Here is a 16,135-nt window from a genome sequence, read left to right on the forward strand (position 1 = left end):
AGTGTGCGCCAAGAGCACAGAAAAGAAACTCTTCTGAAGTGAGTAGTTCTTTTTATTTTTCATTTTTGCCTGATCTTAAACGATTGAATCACGGCTCGAGCGCGCGCCGGACTCTACAGCTTAACCTGTTTCACTCTCTAACGCAACGAAGAAAATTTTTACGCATATCGAAGTATATATTTTCCGAAAGATAATGAAATTCTACAATAGGTGTAAAAAGCTTTTGAATTTAAACAAAATTGTTCTTTTTTATCTTGTGGTCTAACCGCTTACTTGGAAGCCAAAACTAGTTTTCGGGCGCTCAGGGCGGCTGGTCGATTTAAGTTTAAAAAAGGTAATAATAAACGTAGATACATATGCTTCATTTCGTGTGCCGCTAAAAAAAGGTGCGCGCTAAGAGGACAGAAAAAGAGACAGTTCTGAAGCAAGTAGTTGTTTTTATTTTTGCCTGATCTTAGGCGATCGAATCGCGGCTCGAGCGTGAAGCGGGCCTCCACGACTTCACAAGTACTACACACAAAGATAAAATGCTGCTAACAGGTGAACAAACAATATGTTAACAATAATATAACACCAAGAATGCCTTGTGCACATTGAAAAAAAGCAGGAATCAGCTTACCGAGGCTGTAACAGAGAGGTGGTGAGAGACACGGGAGCTGCATGCCACTCAAGTGCATATCCCCCGATATGCAAACGAATTATGGCCCTGATGAGGGCCGTTTTGTTTTTCGCTCTGGATATCTAGGAGAAGACCTATTTCTTGGAGGAAGCCTTCTTTGCAGGCGGCTTCTTGGAAGGGGTCTTTTTTGCTGCCTTGGGTTTCTTGGGGCTCTTGGGTGCTGCAGACTTCTTCTCTGCCTTTGGCTTTTTCGGCTTGGCCGACTTGGCCCTCTTTGCGGGCGAATTCTTGGCAGTCCCGGGCTTCTTCTTCCTGGCCGCACCGGCAGTTGCCGAGGCTGGGCGCTTCTTTGCAGCACCAGCCTCCTTTTTGGGCTTCCTAGCAGCAGGTGAGGGCTCCCTTGCCCTTGGTCTGCACCAATGCTCCCGCAGCCACGGCAGACTTGAGATACTTGCGGATGAAAGGAGACAGCTTCTCGACGTCCACCTTGTAGTTGGCAGACATGTATTTCTTGATGGCTTGTAGAGATGAACCACCACGTTCCTTAAGCGCACTGATGGATGCTGTCACCATTGAGGACACCTTGGGATGCGTTGGCACGGCCTTTGCCTTTCCCTTGGACACTTTCCTGGAAGCCTTTTTGGGGCTTTTGAGGGCAGCGGGGGCCGCGACCCCAGCAGTAGCGGACACTTTTTCGGACATGACCCACTCTAATCGTAAGCAGGAGGAGGTGAAGCGTTGTAATAGAGGTTGAGGGGAAAGGAGAGAGCCAATAGTGTGTACGCACTGGGCGCTTGGTCACTGGCTCTCGGGGGGTATGGGGGTTGGGGGAGAAAGATGGGTGGGTGAGAGGGGGGTGGCAGGAGTAGAGTTGTGAGGGGTAGGGGGTAATGTCGGCCGAAGTGGAGGTTGAAGTAATTTAGTGGTCGAATGATGGGTAGCCGGGAAATGGGGGAAGGGGGTTAGGGGGGTCTAGCACTAGTGGCTGGCACGGCGCGGTGCTCGGCAACCAAGGTAGTCGCCGGGGGTGACCGCGTCGTGTGGTAGAGGGGGGATCCACTCGGGTGTCCCCGTGCCGAGGCCCCGGCACAGCGCCGAGCGCGCCCAGAGGGCGAATCGGAGCGCGTCCGGCGGAGAACAAGCGCTCATTGGCCGAGAGAGGTGAGTGCGAACCTCCGGGAGAAGCCCTTCGAAGGTGACGAATGTTTGTAACCATGCCGTTCATAAAATAACAAAGTTGGGAGTCTAATTTTTGCTCGATTCTGTGCTCAAATATAGGTTCCACATTATTTCTCACAAGTCTGAGTTACTTCGATCGAAAAAAAGTATTTTACGGAGCCACGCGCGTAGGCTCTCACAAGAAAGTCGCCCAAAACAGCATCCAAGAATGAACAAGCGCGCTGATTGGGCGAGAGGTGAGCGCGGCCCACCAGAGAAGGTGACGAATGTTTATAACTGTGCCGTTTCTAAAATAACAAGGTTGGGAGTGTAATTTTTTTTCTCGATCCTGTGCTCTAACGTGGGTTCCACATTATCCCCACCTGTTTAGATCACTTCAATCGTGAAATATTGACCTAGCGAGCCACGCGCGCTGTCCCTCGCAAGAAACTTGCCCAAAACAGCATCCAGAATGAACAAGCTCTCTGATTGGCCAAGAGGCCTCGTCGGGAAGAACTTTCGCCACTCGCGCTGTGGCAGTTGGTCGGAGTTCGGTTTGAGGAGCCAAGGTGAGCAGACGTACGATCCTAAGCTCCATAAACCAAATCACCACGGGAACAAAAGCCCCAGAAAAATCCAGTATTTACTAATTCCAACTAAAATAGTGAGACCACAACCTATCAAGCACTCTGGCAGCTACCTCGCCTTTACGAGGCGGTAGCTGACAGTATAGACAGGCGCGGCGAAAGCCGACAGGATGCAACCAGGAGAGTCGCCCGTTGCGGCCCGCACTCGGCAGAAGCGGGGAGGTGGAGCCGGGAAATCACCACCAGGCCGCCACCCGAGGCGGCGTCGCCGAGCCGGACTGCACCTACGCCGCAGGCAGCCCCGGAGAACCCCATCGATCAAAGCTCTCCATGAGCAGGTCACCAGCAGTACAGCCCCAGTCTGAGGGCTCTCACCACGCTCGCCTATCTTCTAATGAGGAAAACGAGAGAAGAGCAGGCACAACAACAACCCCCAGAACGGGACCCAGACCCGGAGATGTGCAGAGACGATCCGGCCGAGGAGCAGCCCAGAGCCGGCGAGTGCGTGGGGGGGGACCACCCACTCACGTCAACGGAGGAAAGCACCGGCCAGATTCCCGACGAGGAGTCACCGCGAGGCGGCCAGCCCCCCGGTCTGCGCTGGCCGAGTGAGGCACCTGAGGACTCCCTGGACCAAGAAGGCCTATGGACAACTCAAGGAAGAAAAAAGAAAAAGAAGAAAAAACCCGAACCGACCCCTCAACAGAAAGAGGCACTGGAGGGGAAAGTGGCAGCTAAGATGGCCAGGCTCCAACGCGGAGGGACTAACACGGTACTAGTCCACCCCCTCCCAGGATCAGGACAATTTCAGATGGGAAACAAAATACTGATAGCCAGAGCACTGTCGCTCGCCAGCGAAGGACAGGCGACGGCTGTACGTGTAAACACACGAAAAACGTGGCGGCAGTAGACACACAAGACCCCGCAGCCATCGAAAAGCTTCTGCGGACAACAGTCGTCCAAAACATCACGGTCCGCACTCACCTGCACATCCCACAACGGGGAACCCAAGGGGTGGTCCGTCCTCGCTTTCCGTCGAGGAAAAACCATATCCAGGGGGGTCTGCAGGCAGCAGCACCCATCACGGAGACCCGGGTCTTCGACAAGGGTAGGAAACTGCAACTGCACTTCGACGGCCCCCGGTCCCGGCACGTGGAACTTTGGGGCATGCGCCTCCCGGTCCTGGAGCCGAGGGTGAGGCCGACTCATTGCGGAGGGTGCGGGCGACTGGGCCACCTTCGCGCGGCGTGCACAGACCAAGTGGCCTGCACAATCTGCAAGGCAAGACACGGGAAGGGTCAGTGTCCGAGCACACAGAACCCCACCTGTCCAAACTGCGGTAACCCCCACGGAGCCTTCGACCGAAGTTGTCCGGCCTACCAGCACGCCAAGGCGACAGCGGAAATCGCGGCCCGGAACGGAGGTGACTGGAGCGCGGCCTCCAGAAAAGCAAGCGGACTAGAGCCACGGGGCCAGTGTTTGGAGCAGGGGACCACCACCGACCCCCCGCGGCAGAGCGAACAGGCACGGCTCTCAAAGCGGACGACGCGGGGACGCCGGCGAAAACAACGACACGGAGGAGGAGATCCGCACGGGACGCCGACCAAAGGAGAACTGCGAAGCCCCGCCCACTCCACCGCCGCTGGGACTACCGCAGCGCCCACCGAGACGGTGGAGAACCCGATGGGACCGGCCATTGACCCCAGCGAAGCCCCTTCCCTCTCCCACGCAGCCGGGAGACACGCCCACAACCGGAGTGACGAGCGCAACAGCGCAGACAACTTCACCCTCTCCCCCAAGGTCGGAACGCGAGCGCAAGGCCGGAGAGGCGATGACGAGGCAGCAGCTGCCAGTACAACAACAAACGAGGGAATCCCCCGGGAGAGGAGGAGCCCCGACGCGAGGGAGGAGAGAGAGAGGTGAGCGCCGTCACCAAGGAGACAGAAACGGTGTCAGGGGAAGCCACCCGCGTGTGGTGAAGCCAACCCAAGGGGGCAGGGGCCACGACGAGCGACAGGAGAAAATGCACGAGCTCGTCGCACAACTAATGAGGATTGTTGACGCGCTGGTACCACTACTCGAGGAAGAAACTGGCCAAGCCGTGAAGGAGTCAGCCCGATTAATCCACCGCCTCGTGTCAACCTAAATCAACCCAAACTCAGCATTCAAACTCCCAACCCAATCATGCTTACAAAAATTAGAATCAACCAAACAACCCAATCGCTCCTGCCAAGCATACTACAGTGGAATATCAACGGCATACAGGCGCACATCCAAGAATTAAAACTACTCAACGAGGGACCCGGAATCAGTAAAAACTACCAAATTATCGCCATCCAAGAGCCCAAGGCCCCCGCCCACAAAATTTACCTATCGGGTTATGCATTGTACACAAGCAGAGCTGGAAGACCGGGAGCACACCCACGCGCGGCCCTGCTCATCAAGAACGAACTACCGCAGTACCGTATAAACCTCGACGATCTCTGCGGAGAGCTGGCAGAATACGCAGCGGCGTCGGTGACCATACAGGGTCACCCCATCGCGGTGGTGTCCGCCTACGTCCTCCCGCGAGTCGCCGGCTCGCAATGGAACCCTCGAGAATTGCAGGAGATACGCAGATGCATCCCCACGGACAGCGAGGGCATAATCTGCGGGGATTTCAACGCTCACAGTGAGTCGTGGGGGGACGGGAGGACGACGCAGCGGGGAGCGGCCCTACAGGCGATCCTCGACGACCTGGACCTCGTAAATTTAACACAAGGGACCCCAACATACGTGGGACCTAGCGCAAGTGAAAGCATCATAGACCTCACGCTGGCAACAAGAGGACTAAGAATTACGGCAACTCCGGCTCCGGACAGCAGAGGCAGCGACCACCGACCAATCATCATCGGAAAACCGGGCCGCGCCCCCCAAAAGAGGTGCTCAGTAACGAACTGGGACGAATACCGGAGTCGGCTAAAGGTAGCGGCCGCCTCGGGACAACCCCTCACCACCAAGCTGATAAAGGATGCCTTCGAGGAGTCCACCAAATCCATCTCAGTGCCCTGCTGCAGGCCAAACCCTGACCTCAAGTGGGTGAGACTGCGGGCCCAAAGAAGGCAGGCGCAGAGGAGATCCTGGCGCACAAAGTCAACACAAGACATCGTGGAGTACCGGCGCCTGGACGCGAAGTTTAGGCGACACGGCAAAAAACTGGCAAAAAGGCAATGGCAGCTCCTCTGCGCCTCCTTCGGCGACCCGAAGGTTCTGGAAGAGCATGGAAGATGGCGAGGGCCCTGGCAAGGACGGACGGCCCGACACGCCCGGTGTTATGCATGGCAGCTAAATTGCAGCTCACAGAGGAAGAGATGGCGGAACTCCTCGCCGACATATTTCTGGCTATCCCTGTTCGCCCTGTGCTGGGTCCCAAGCCACCAGGCTGGGCACCAATGAGGTACCACCACGCCCCCCCCCCCGATGAGGTTCCCAGACGAGGACTTCACCATCAGGGAACTAAAACACGCAATCAATGCAACGACCAGGCGCCGCACGGCGCCGGGAGCAGACAGAGTGACGTCGCAGGCAATCAAGAACCTAGTCGCGGACTCCCTCGCCTCTCTCCTCAAGATCTACAATGAACTATGGCGCACAGCGGACATTCCCGACGACTGGAAGGAGGCCACTATCATACCACTTCTCAAGCCGGGCAAACCGGGCGAGGACCCGAAGTCGTACCGGCCGATCTCTCTGACGTCTTGCCTCGGCAAGACGTTGGACAGAATGGTAAACAAACGGCTCCTCTACCACCTCGAGGAAACACACGCCCTGCCCGATTGTTTCTCCAGCTTCAGACCGGGAAGGTGCACAGCTGACGCCATCGGGGATCTGATCAGTTCACTGGAGGAGGCGAGGGAGTGCGGCGAGTCGGCGGTAGTTGTGCTATAAGCGTATAACAGCGGCGCACGTGCTGCAGACTGGCGCGATGAAGGAAGAGGAAGAATAAACGTTCTCGCTCGTGTGTTCAGCCTGGCTGGTCGATATCTCGTATTTGTCCGTTCCCACCCCGGGATAGCCGAACACAACATGGTGGCAGCGCAAGTGGATTTATTTCAAACGAAACCACGTCACTGAAAAATTCTGGACGACGGTGCTACCGATGAGCCGGGGGCTACAGGGGATTCCTCCAGGTTGAGCCCCAGCGTTCCAACTGAAATGGCGTCTCCATTCCTAACATGCCAACCACCGGAAGAGTTTGACTTTTCAAAGTCAGGAGACTGGCCCCGGTGGATTCGAAGGTTTGAGAGATTTCGGATGGTCAGTGGGTTGCAAGCGAAAACAAGCGTCGAACAGGTGAATGCCCTTATTTACACTATGGGAGATAAAGCGGAAGACGTCTTGCTTTCATTGAGTTTAACCGAGGAGCAAATGACGCAGTATGATGTGGTGCGCAAAGCGTTTGAGGACCACTTCCTAGTTCGACGAAATTTGATCTACGACAGGTCAAAATTTCATTCAAGGATACAAGAAGACGGCGAACCTGTTGAACAATTCTTGACCGATCTTCACGCTTTGGCTAAATACTGTAAGTTTGGCACTCTGCACTACGAGATGATTAGAGATCGTATTGTTGTAGGCGTCAGAGATCACAAACTGTCCGAAAAAATGCTGTTAGACGCCAACTTGACTTTGGAAACAGCAACTACTATGGCCAGACAGTCGGAAACAATCAAGGGACAGCAGGCCGAACTTCGACCTACCGACAGCGTGAGTCGGGTAAAGGCTATCCGTCCATCAAAAGATCCTCCTTCTCACAAGAGGGCCCTTACTCAAGAAATTCGGGATGCAACCAACGACCGCCACTGCCTTGGATGTGGGCGAAATCGGCACGCAAGAAATGAATGTCCAGCCAGGAGTGCAATATGTCGCAACTGTGGCAAGCCGGGACATTTCGCGAAAATTTGTTTATGCTCGAAAGTTGTTCAAGAGCTTATCGTCGAAGACGAAGACATCTCTTTTCTCGGGACTGTGGTCGCCAAAGACACAGAACCATGGACGGTTATCGTGAAGGTCTACGATGTCTCTCTGTCTTTCAAGATTGACACTGGAGCCGACGTCACGGTAATTTCCGAAGCCGTGTACAATCAACACTTTGGACATGCCCCTTTGACTGGACCGACGAAGTGCTTAAGGGGACCTGGTCAAGACAAGCTGCACGTTGTTGGAGTCCTGCATGCTGATATAGCGTTTCGGACGAACAAGGTGACCACTGACATCTATGTCCTGAAGAATCTCGAACTCCCTCTCTTGTCAAGACGCGACAGCGAGAAGTTGGGTGTGGTCAAGAGACTCAATGAAGTGTCCACTTCCAACTACAGAACAGTCAATGCTAAAACTGAGTTCGCTTCGCTGTTGACGGGCCTTGGTTGCGTGAAAATGCCCTACAAGATAAGGTTGCGCCAAGATGCTGTACCTTTTTCTTTGGCATCACCAAGAAGGATTCCAATACCCCTCATGGACAAGGTGAAGTCGGAGTTCGAAAGCATGCTTCAACGTGACGTCATAGAACCCGTTGAAGAACCAACTGACTGGTGCTCCCCCATGGTAGTAGTCAGAAAACCCAACGGAAACTACAGGATCTGCGTCGATGTCACATCGTTGAACAAGTACGTTGAGAGAGAACTTCATCCCCTTCCTGTCACCGATCACATTCTCGCACAACTGGGAAACGCAAAGTTCGTCTCGAAGCTTGACGCGAATTCCGGCTTCTGGCAGTTTCAACTAGCGCCAGAATCGCAAATCCTGACGACCTTCATTACTCCTTTCGGGAGGTTTAAGTTCAAACGACTTCCGTTTGGTATCACGTCCGCACCGGAGTTCTACCAGAAGAAAATGAGCCAACTCTTGAGTGGCATCCAGGGCCATGTGTGCAACATGGATGACATCTTTGTGTACGGCTGATCCAGGGAGGAACACAACCAGAGACTAAGAGAAGTCCTTTCAAGGCTACAGCAAGGGGGAATAACGCTAAACGACACCAAGTGCGTTTTGAGGCAACCCGAGTTAAGTTTCTTGGTCACGTCATTGATCAAACTGGGATCCATTCCGACGAGGAAAAGCTTGAAGCGATCAAGACGATGAAAGCACCAACGAACGTCAGCCAACTCAAGAGCTTTCTGGGCATGACAAACTACCTCGGGAAATTTGTGCCACATTTAGCAGAAAAAGCGCATCCCCTCACGGCGCTTCTGAGCTCTAAGAACGAATGGGCTTGGGAACATCAACAGAAAGCTTTTGACACCATCAAAGTAGCGCTGACTTCAACCCCAGTATTCGCTTCATTTGATCCCAAGAAACTGACGGTTATCTCGGCGGACGCCTCATCCTACGGCATCGGAGCAGTACTACGACAGAAGCAGACAGACAACACATACCGTCCAGTAGCTTATGCGTCAAGAACCCTCAATGAGACGGAAAGGCGCTACGCGCAGATAGAAAAAGAAGGTTTAGCTGTTGTGTGGAGCTGCGTAAAGTTCCGTGACTACATCACCGGATTGAGAGTCGTGATAGAGACAGACCACAAGCCGTTGGTCCCGATCTTCTCAACAAAGTGTCTGGAAGACATCCCGGTGAGATTGCAGCGAATGAAACTACGCATGATGAGATACAGCTACGACACCAGGCATATCCCAGGCAAAAACCTCGTCGCCGCTGATGCCTTGTCAAGACACCCTCTAGCTGAAGTTCCAGAAAGAGAACTGGAAGATGAGATTGACGCATACGTTCGCGGCATCACCTCTAATTTACCTGCTACAGGCAAGAGATTATAGCAAATAGAGGAAGAACAAACAAAAGACCACGTTTGTCAGCTCTTATTACGATACTGTGCTGAAGGATGGCCTGACAAAAACAAAGTAGACCTAACATGTCAAATGTTTTGGCAATACAGAAATGACATCTCCATGAACCAAGGACTTCTAATGAAAGGGTCGAGGATCCTTGTGCCTCAGTCCACGAGACGAGACATCCTGGACAAAATACACCATGGACACCAGGGCATCACCAAGTGCAGAGGACGCGCACGCGAATCTGTCTGGTGGCCTGGGATATCAACGCATATTGAAAACGAAGATGCCCTTAGTGCATACAGGAAACAAGTAACAGACGAGAACCGCTAATTCCAACGCCCTTCCCAGAAAGACCATGGCAACAAGTCGGCATGGACCTATTTTACCTCTCAGGAAAGTGGTACTTGCTCGTCACCGACTATTACTCAAGATTCCCAGAAGTTGCGCCACTCACAAGTCTGTCGACCGCATCTGTAATTGACCACCTGAAATCGATCTTCGCCAGACACGGCACACCAGAAACAATATTTAGTGACAATGGACCACAATTCCAAAAACTCGACTCATCCCAATTTCATATATTTTCTCAAGACTGGGGCTTCCACAACAAGACTTCCAGCCCGAGATACCTACAAAGTAACGGCTTTGTGAAGTCAGCCGTCAAAATAATCAAACGTAGCTGGAAAAAGACAGATGACGCCTACCGCGCACTCCAAGCCTACCGGGCCACCCCTCTTGAAAACGGCTACAGTCCAGCGGAACTTTTGATGGGGAGACGTATAAGAAAGTTACTCCCTACGATTGGATGCAGTTTAATGCCAGCGATTCCTAATCGCGAACTTCTAAAGAAGTGGGAGGAAAACAACAAAGCAAAACAAAAAATGAACTTTGACAGAAGACACGGCACCCGACCGTTGAAACCACTGCAAACTGGTCAGCGCGTATGGATCTCAGACCAGAGACGAGCGGGTCATATTACATCTCCTTCGGAGGCGCCACGCTCATACCTGGTTGAGAGCGACCGGGGAGTTATAAGGCGAAACCGACTACACTTGGTTCCCGTACCAGCCCCCTCTTCACCTGAGGAAGCCGTACCACAAGGACCACTACCCGCTTCCGAGATCCCGGCGTTCATTCCCAGAACATCTTTGGGACTTCCAATAACACGCAGTGGTCGTACTCTAAAACCTATCGATAGGCTAGGTTTTTAAATTAAGGGGAGATGTGCTATAAGCGTATAACAGCGGCGCACGTGCTGCAGCCTGGCGCGATGAAGGAAGAGGAAGAATAAACGTTCTCGCTCGTGTGCTCAGCCGCGCTGGTCGATATCTCGTATTTGTCCGTTCCCACCCCGGGATAGCCGAACACAACAGTAGCCATCCTGCTGGACATCAGGCAAGCCTTTGACGCCATCCCTCACGCTACAATCATCGGGGCTCTGCGGCGACTGGGAGTTGTCGGCCGCCCGCTCAAATACATCAAGGCCTTTCTCGCCGGACGTACATCGCGAGTGAAGGTGGGGAATCACTGCAGTCTACCCAAAACAACAACAGGAGGTGTCCCTCAGGGCAGTGTGTTGAGTCCCCTCCTTTTCTGCGCGGCAATCTCCTCGCTGCCCCAGGGGATGCAACGCGACCAATACTCGGAACACGAGATCCACATGGCTGTCTACGCGGACGATGTGGCACTGTGGACGGTCTCAACACCGTACAAGAGAAAGAAGACCGTTGAGGAGCTCCAGCGAGTCCTCAACAACGTCGTCTATCATCTCAAACAACTGGGACAGGAAGTATCCGCGGAAAAAACTAACTTCATAAAGTACGCGGAAAAAACAAGACGTTTCCAGCCCAAAATCTTCATAAACAACAAGCAAGTAAACAGGAAGAACATCATGACTTACCTGGGGATGCAGCTCGACTCGCGGTTATCCTTTGGACCGGCGGCGACCCAGGCGGTGAGGGGAATGCGGCAGCATACTAATATCCTCCGGAGGCTCTGCGGCAACTCGTGGGGCACATCACAAACCATGATGTTGCAGTTGTATCACGGTCTGGTACTGTCACGCCCCCTCTACGCACTCCCCCTGGCCTCACTGATGCCGAGACACCTGGAGATGCTCGAAAGAGCCCAAAGGGTGGCACTGCGGATCTGCCTCGGGATCCCAAGGGGAGCACCATCACAGCCGACACTCGTCGAGGCGAACGCGGCCACAGTCGAGCACCAGCTGGAGCATCGCGCGTTGAGACACCTCATCTGAATGAGCGGCTGCACGTCAACCACTTCACTGCTGCAGAGCATCCGAGGGAGACCGGAGTCGGAGCTGGGACAGATGCTACACAGGCTGGACGAGATCGTAGGCAAACCACCACCACTGCCACCACTCCCAGCGCTGCATCACGGCCCGGAGCCGCTCCGGGTTGCCCTCGGAGTGGAGGGGATGACGTCCCGAAGAAGGGTCAACGCTGCGGTGGCGAGGCAGCTGACCGAACACCATCTGGAGCACAGCTACCCGGGCTGCAAAAGAGTCTACACAGACGGCTCGGTACGGCCGTCTGACGGATCATCCACGGCTGCAGTGGTGCTGGAAGACGGCAGGCGGAGTCTCAGCGGCAAGCTCGGCTTCTATGCGTCGAGCACGACGGCGGAGCTCGCGGCGCTGGGACTTGCGGTGGCTGCTCTCGTCCACATCGGAGACACGGCGGAGGACCCAGTAAGCTGGGTTATCTGCTCGGACTCCAGGGCAGCACTGACGCGACTGGCAGAGCTGGAGAGGGCCCCACCACTGGCCAGAAGAGTTGCGATGACGGCGGGACGTCTGTCGGAGCAGGGCCACTGCCTGAACTTCCAATGGGGGCAGGCGCACTGCGGGATTGGAGGCAACGAGGCGGCCGACACCCTGGCTGACAGAGCGCCAAGGTTGGGCAGGAATACTCAAAAATGTATTTGGAAATACAAATACTGGGATACATTAAAATAGTAGCTAAAATACTGATACTGAGATATATTTGTAAAAGTGTATCGCGATACGTATCGGAAATACATTTTAAAAAGAGGCAAAAGTATTTGGAAATACAAATACAATAATACGTTTTAGGGAGGGCAGAAATACAAATACAGAAATAGTGATACTGCAATACATTTTTAAAATTTGTTTGAGACGCCTAATGAGATGAAGCTTGAAGTTGGAGGTTGAAGTTTTTGATCCTGAAATTACTTTACCGTAGGCTTGGCACTTTGCCTTGAAAGTAGTGATTTCGGACGACGAGGAGTCTTCAGTGGGCTCAAAAAAACGTTCCATCAAGGACTGACCGCGGTCCCTTCCCTGACATCCTGTCTGTCTGATGAGGGATGCGAAGAGACTTCGACCTCTAAATAAATTATATGTCATCCTAAATCACTACGCCCCTGTGCACTAAGGACGCCCCTGTCAACATTTATCACATGACGTCACGGTGGAATGAACTGGCATTCTTTACCTGTAGGTGTGGCCTTGAACATGAAACTTTAGCACGCTGCTGTATGAAAGGACAATACATACTTTCGTTGTAGGTTACCTCGTTGAAGATCCAGCAGGCAGTGTCATTTGGATTTTTCGAGAATAGTGGACTACCCCAAGCAACCTGGAACACCTGTCTTATCTTCTCTTACGGTTGAAAAAACGATACGGTGGCATCCCTCTCGTAAAGGTCTTTCCTGTCGGCCCTCTGCCACCGACGCATGGATTGCAGTTCTCAAGTTTGGTCTTGCATACTCCAAATAGAAACTTCATGGATTGCGACCTGATATTGCCGGCAAAAGTGCGAGTACTCCGAGAAATAACGAGCTCGAGACGAGTCGCAGGTGTACGAAGTCTGGGTCGGCACAGCGAGGCCACGTCTGACTTCCTTCCTGGGTTTTGGACCACCAGAGCAGCAGGTTACTTTCACGTCGGCTGATGACGTACCCTTAAGCCGTGCAATATTACGGGGGCAGCCGCAGGCGCCTTCGAATATGTGTTGAACTTCACTGCGTGAGTCATCCTACTATTTCAAGTGAACCACCGCCAGGCTCTTGCTGCAACAGACTGTGAATCAGCTTTGCCGGCCGGGTGTACTGCGCACGCTAAGGCAAGAGAGACGGTTAGCAGCGGGCATTGGATGTCAGCAAATAATAACTAAAGAAATTCCTACCTAAGGACCTGCGACAGAAGATGCTCTGACTCCACTCCTGGCATGCCACCTAGTTCGAGTCCCCGACTACGCAATACTTCTCAGAAATGAGAAGAGGACGCATAGGAAAATAGTTTGGAGAATCGTTAGGAACCTTGGTCAGTATGGTAACAATTCCCCAGCGCCTCCTTGGCCCTGGGGCCCAGAAGTAAAAACAAATGCGTTGGATTGTCTCTCCGGTGGAGGGGGGGGGAGTTTTTCTCAAGAAATGTAACGAAATACATTTCAGCCTGATTGTATTGCAATACAAAGGAGCATTCCAAATGTATTCCGATACAGGAATACAGATACTGGCGAAAAATATGTATCGCGATACAGAAATACAGATACGAAATGTATTTCTGAAATACTATCGCGATACATTTGTATCGCGATACTGCCCAACCCTGCAGAGCGCACGACGGGGAAGGCGTTCCGGTGATCGGGGTCGCAAAGTTTGACGATGCCAAGCTCCTGGTCGCAAGGAACACCGCGGCACGGCACCCGGACGATCGTCTGGCAGCGGGAACAGACCGGCCAAAATTCCCCGTTCCCTGGGAAGACAGACGGCTGCGATCGTGCACAAACTCCGTACGGGGAGCGCCTGGACGGCTGAACAACTTCACAGGTTTAGACGGCGTGACGACCCGAACTACGACAGCTGCGCAGAGCTCGGGGATGCCGAGCACACAGTCCTGGGATGCCGGGAATACTCCGAGGAGCGGGAAACGATGCTGGAGACATTCCGCTCACTGGGGCTCCCAACCGAAGCACTTGAAGAAATCCTCAGACCCACAGGACCTGCACAGGAGAAAAAGAAGGCGCTCAGGGCACTCATAGATTTCCTGGTAAACACAGGACTCACCGAAGTGCTGTAGGAGAGCGACCATCGGCGAAAACTGCACTGGACGGCCGCACGGACGACCGAGCGCGGAGCGAACCTGACAGGCCGGCGACGAGGGAACAAAAGACCACGCCAGACAGGAAACAAGGCACCCGGCTGCAGAGGAGATAAGCAAGAGCCCCCTCGCCCCCAACAAGCACAGCCAGGCTGCAAGAGATGGGAGAGAGACACCGAGCTGCCTGCACCGCGACCTCCTCTCCCAACCGGACCCAGAGGAGAGCGCAAGATGGAGGCCGAGGGCGGACGACGGCGGTCGGCCTCCCCGACACGAACAAGCACAGCCGGGCTGCAGGAGATGGGAGGGAGAGACCGAGCTGCCTGCACCGCGACCTCCTCTCCCAACCGGACCCAGAGGAAAGCGCAAGATGGAGGCCGTAAGCGGATGACCGGCGTCGGCCTCCCCGACACGATGGGGGCACCTCCTTCCCCTCGGTTGCCAGACGCGCCATGGCGAGGATAGCTGTCCGCCCCTCCACCAGCTGGCTGCGGTCGGCTGGCCGAGAGGTTCTTCTCCCTCCCGCTGGGAGCGCTACGGGCGCCCGCAGGCGGCGGGGGTCGGGAGCGCTCCGGTACCCCCCACAACCGAATAACAGCTCCGGCGCGCGTCGAAGAGACGGTCTCTTCGAAGCGCCGGCGCAGCAAAGTTGATGACTCCCTCCACACGGCGCGGTCGCCCCCGGAGATCGCCTTGATCTCCGGACACCGCGCGGTGCCAGCCACCAGAGCTGGAGCCCCTTTTCCCTTCCCCCACTATTAGTTGAGCGCGTTCATCGGACGAAGAACTGGCGAGCTGCGAGACGGTGAGACAGCCTTCCTGACGCCCAAACCCTTTTCTATTTCTATACCCGTCCCACCCACTCACCCCACTATTCTCCCCTCACCCTATCCTCAAGAGTCAGTGACAAATGCGCCTCGTGCGCGTACAACTTTGACTATTTTTCCTATCCACAATTTATTTTTCAACGCTTACTACTACTACTACTGGCAGTTCGTCGTCAGGAGTCGAGGTGTGTTGCTGTTCGCTAGCTCTCTCGTTTTATTGTCCCAACGTTTCGGAATGGCCCATACGAAGCAGACCACCATCAGCACGGGAGGAAAAGCGCCGCACAAGCAGCTGGCTACGAAGGCCGCCCGGAAGAGTGCTCCTGCAACCGGTGGAGTCAAGAAGCCGCATCGCTACAGGCCGGGCACGGTGGCGCTGCGTGAGATTCGTCGTTACCAGAAGTCGACTGAGCTGCTCATCCGCAAGCTGCCCTTCCAGAGGCTAGTGCGGGAGATCGCGCAAGATTTCAAGACGGACCTCCGCTTCCCGAGCTCGGCTGTAATGGCCCTGCAGGAGGCCAGCGAGGCCTACTTGGTCGGTCTCTTTGAAGACACCACTGAGCTGCTCATCCGCAAGCTGCCCTTCCAGAGGCTAGTGCGGGAGATCGCGCAAGATTTCAAGACGGACCTCCGCTTCCCGAGCTCGGCTGTAATGGCCCTGCAGGAGGCCAGCGAGGCCTATTTGGTCGGTCTCTTTGAAGACACCAACATCTGTGCCATCCATGCCAAGCGGGTAACTATCATGCCTAAGGACATCCAGCTGGCTCGTCGCATCCGCGGTGAACGCGCTTAATGTCGCTTCTTTGGAAGCGGCAGGCAAAGCCACAAAAACGGTCCTCTTCAGGGCCACATCAGACATGCTTTTCGGACATGTGTAAAGCGACGTCCTCCCGTGTCTCAATCTCCGATGCTGACTTGTTCCAAGTGCAGGAGTTCAAAAGCTGTGAGTACTTTTTATTTATTCTCTCATTTTGAACTAGTTTACATGGTGCCAAGTCCTCCGGGTAAAGATGTCGCTGGTCTGCCGCTGG

At 54.2% G+C, this 16,135-nt stretch overlaps 4 protein-coding genes across 4 annotated transcripts; 3 read left to right on the forward strand and 1 right to left on the reverse strand.

Annotated features, from left to right (window-relative positions):
* Positions 1-997: 997 nt before the first annotated feature.
* LOC115327905 (histone H1-III-like) lies at positions 998-1,321 on the reverse strand. The gene has a single exon (XM_042291154.1). It carries the CDS (start codon positions 1,319-1,321, stop codon positions 998-1,000), a length of 324 nt encoding a protein of 107 aa, XP_042147088.1.
* A 9,494-nt stretch (positions 1,322-10,815) lies between these two features.
* On the forward strand, positions 10,816-11,448 carry LOC120837195. The gene has a single exon (XM_040206432.1). The coding sequence runs from the start codon at positions 10,816-10,818 to the stop codon at positions 11,446-11,448; it is 633 nt and encodes a 210-aa protein (XP_040062366.1).
* On the forward strand, positions 11,164-12,093 carry LOC115327902 (the record flags this gene model as incomplete). Its single annotated transcript, XM_040206433.2, has 1 exon — positions 11,164-12,093. A coding segment is annotated over exon 1 (645 nt), but the record flags the coding sequence as incomplete, so codon positions are not given.
* A 3,246-nt stretch (positions 12,094-15,339) lies between these two features.
* On the forward strand, positions 15,340-15,897 carry LOC115327911 (histone H3-like). The gene has a single exon (XM_042291155.1). It carries the CDS (start codon positions 15,340-15,342, stop codon positions 15,895-15,897), a length of 558 nt encoding a protein of 185 aa, XP_042147089.1.
* The last annotated feature ends 238 nt before the right edge of the window (positions 15,898-16,135 follow it).

Source organism: Ixodes scapularis, unplaced genomic scaffold (assembly GCF_016920785.2).
Source record: "Ixodes scapularis isolate PalLabHiFi unplaced genomic scaffold, ASM1692078v2 PGA_scaffold22__2_contigs__length_789307, whole genome shotgun sequence".
NCBI classification, from domain to species: Eukaryota; Metazoa; Arthropoda; class Arachnida; order Ixodida; family Ixodidae; genus Ixodes; species Ixodes scapularis.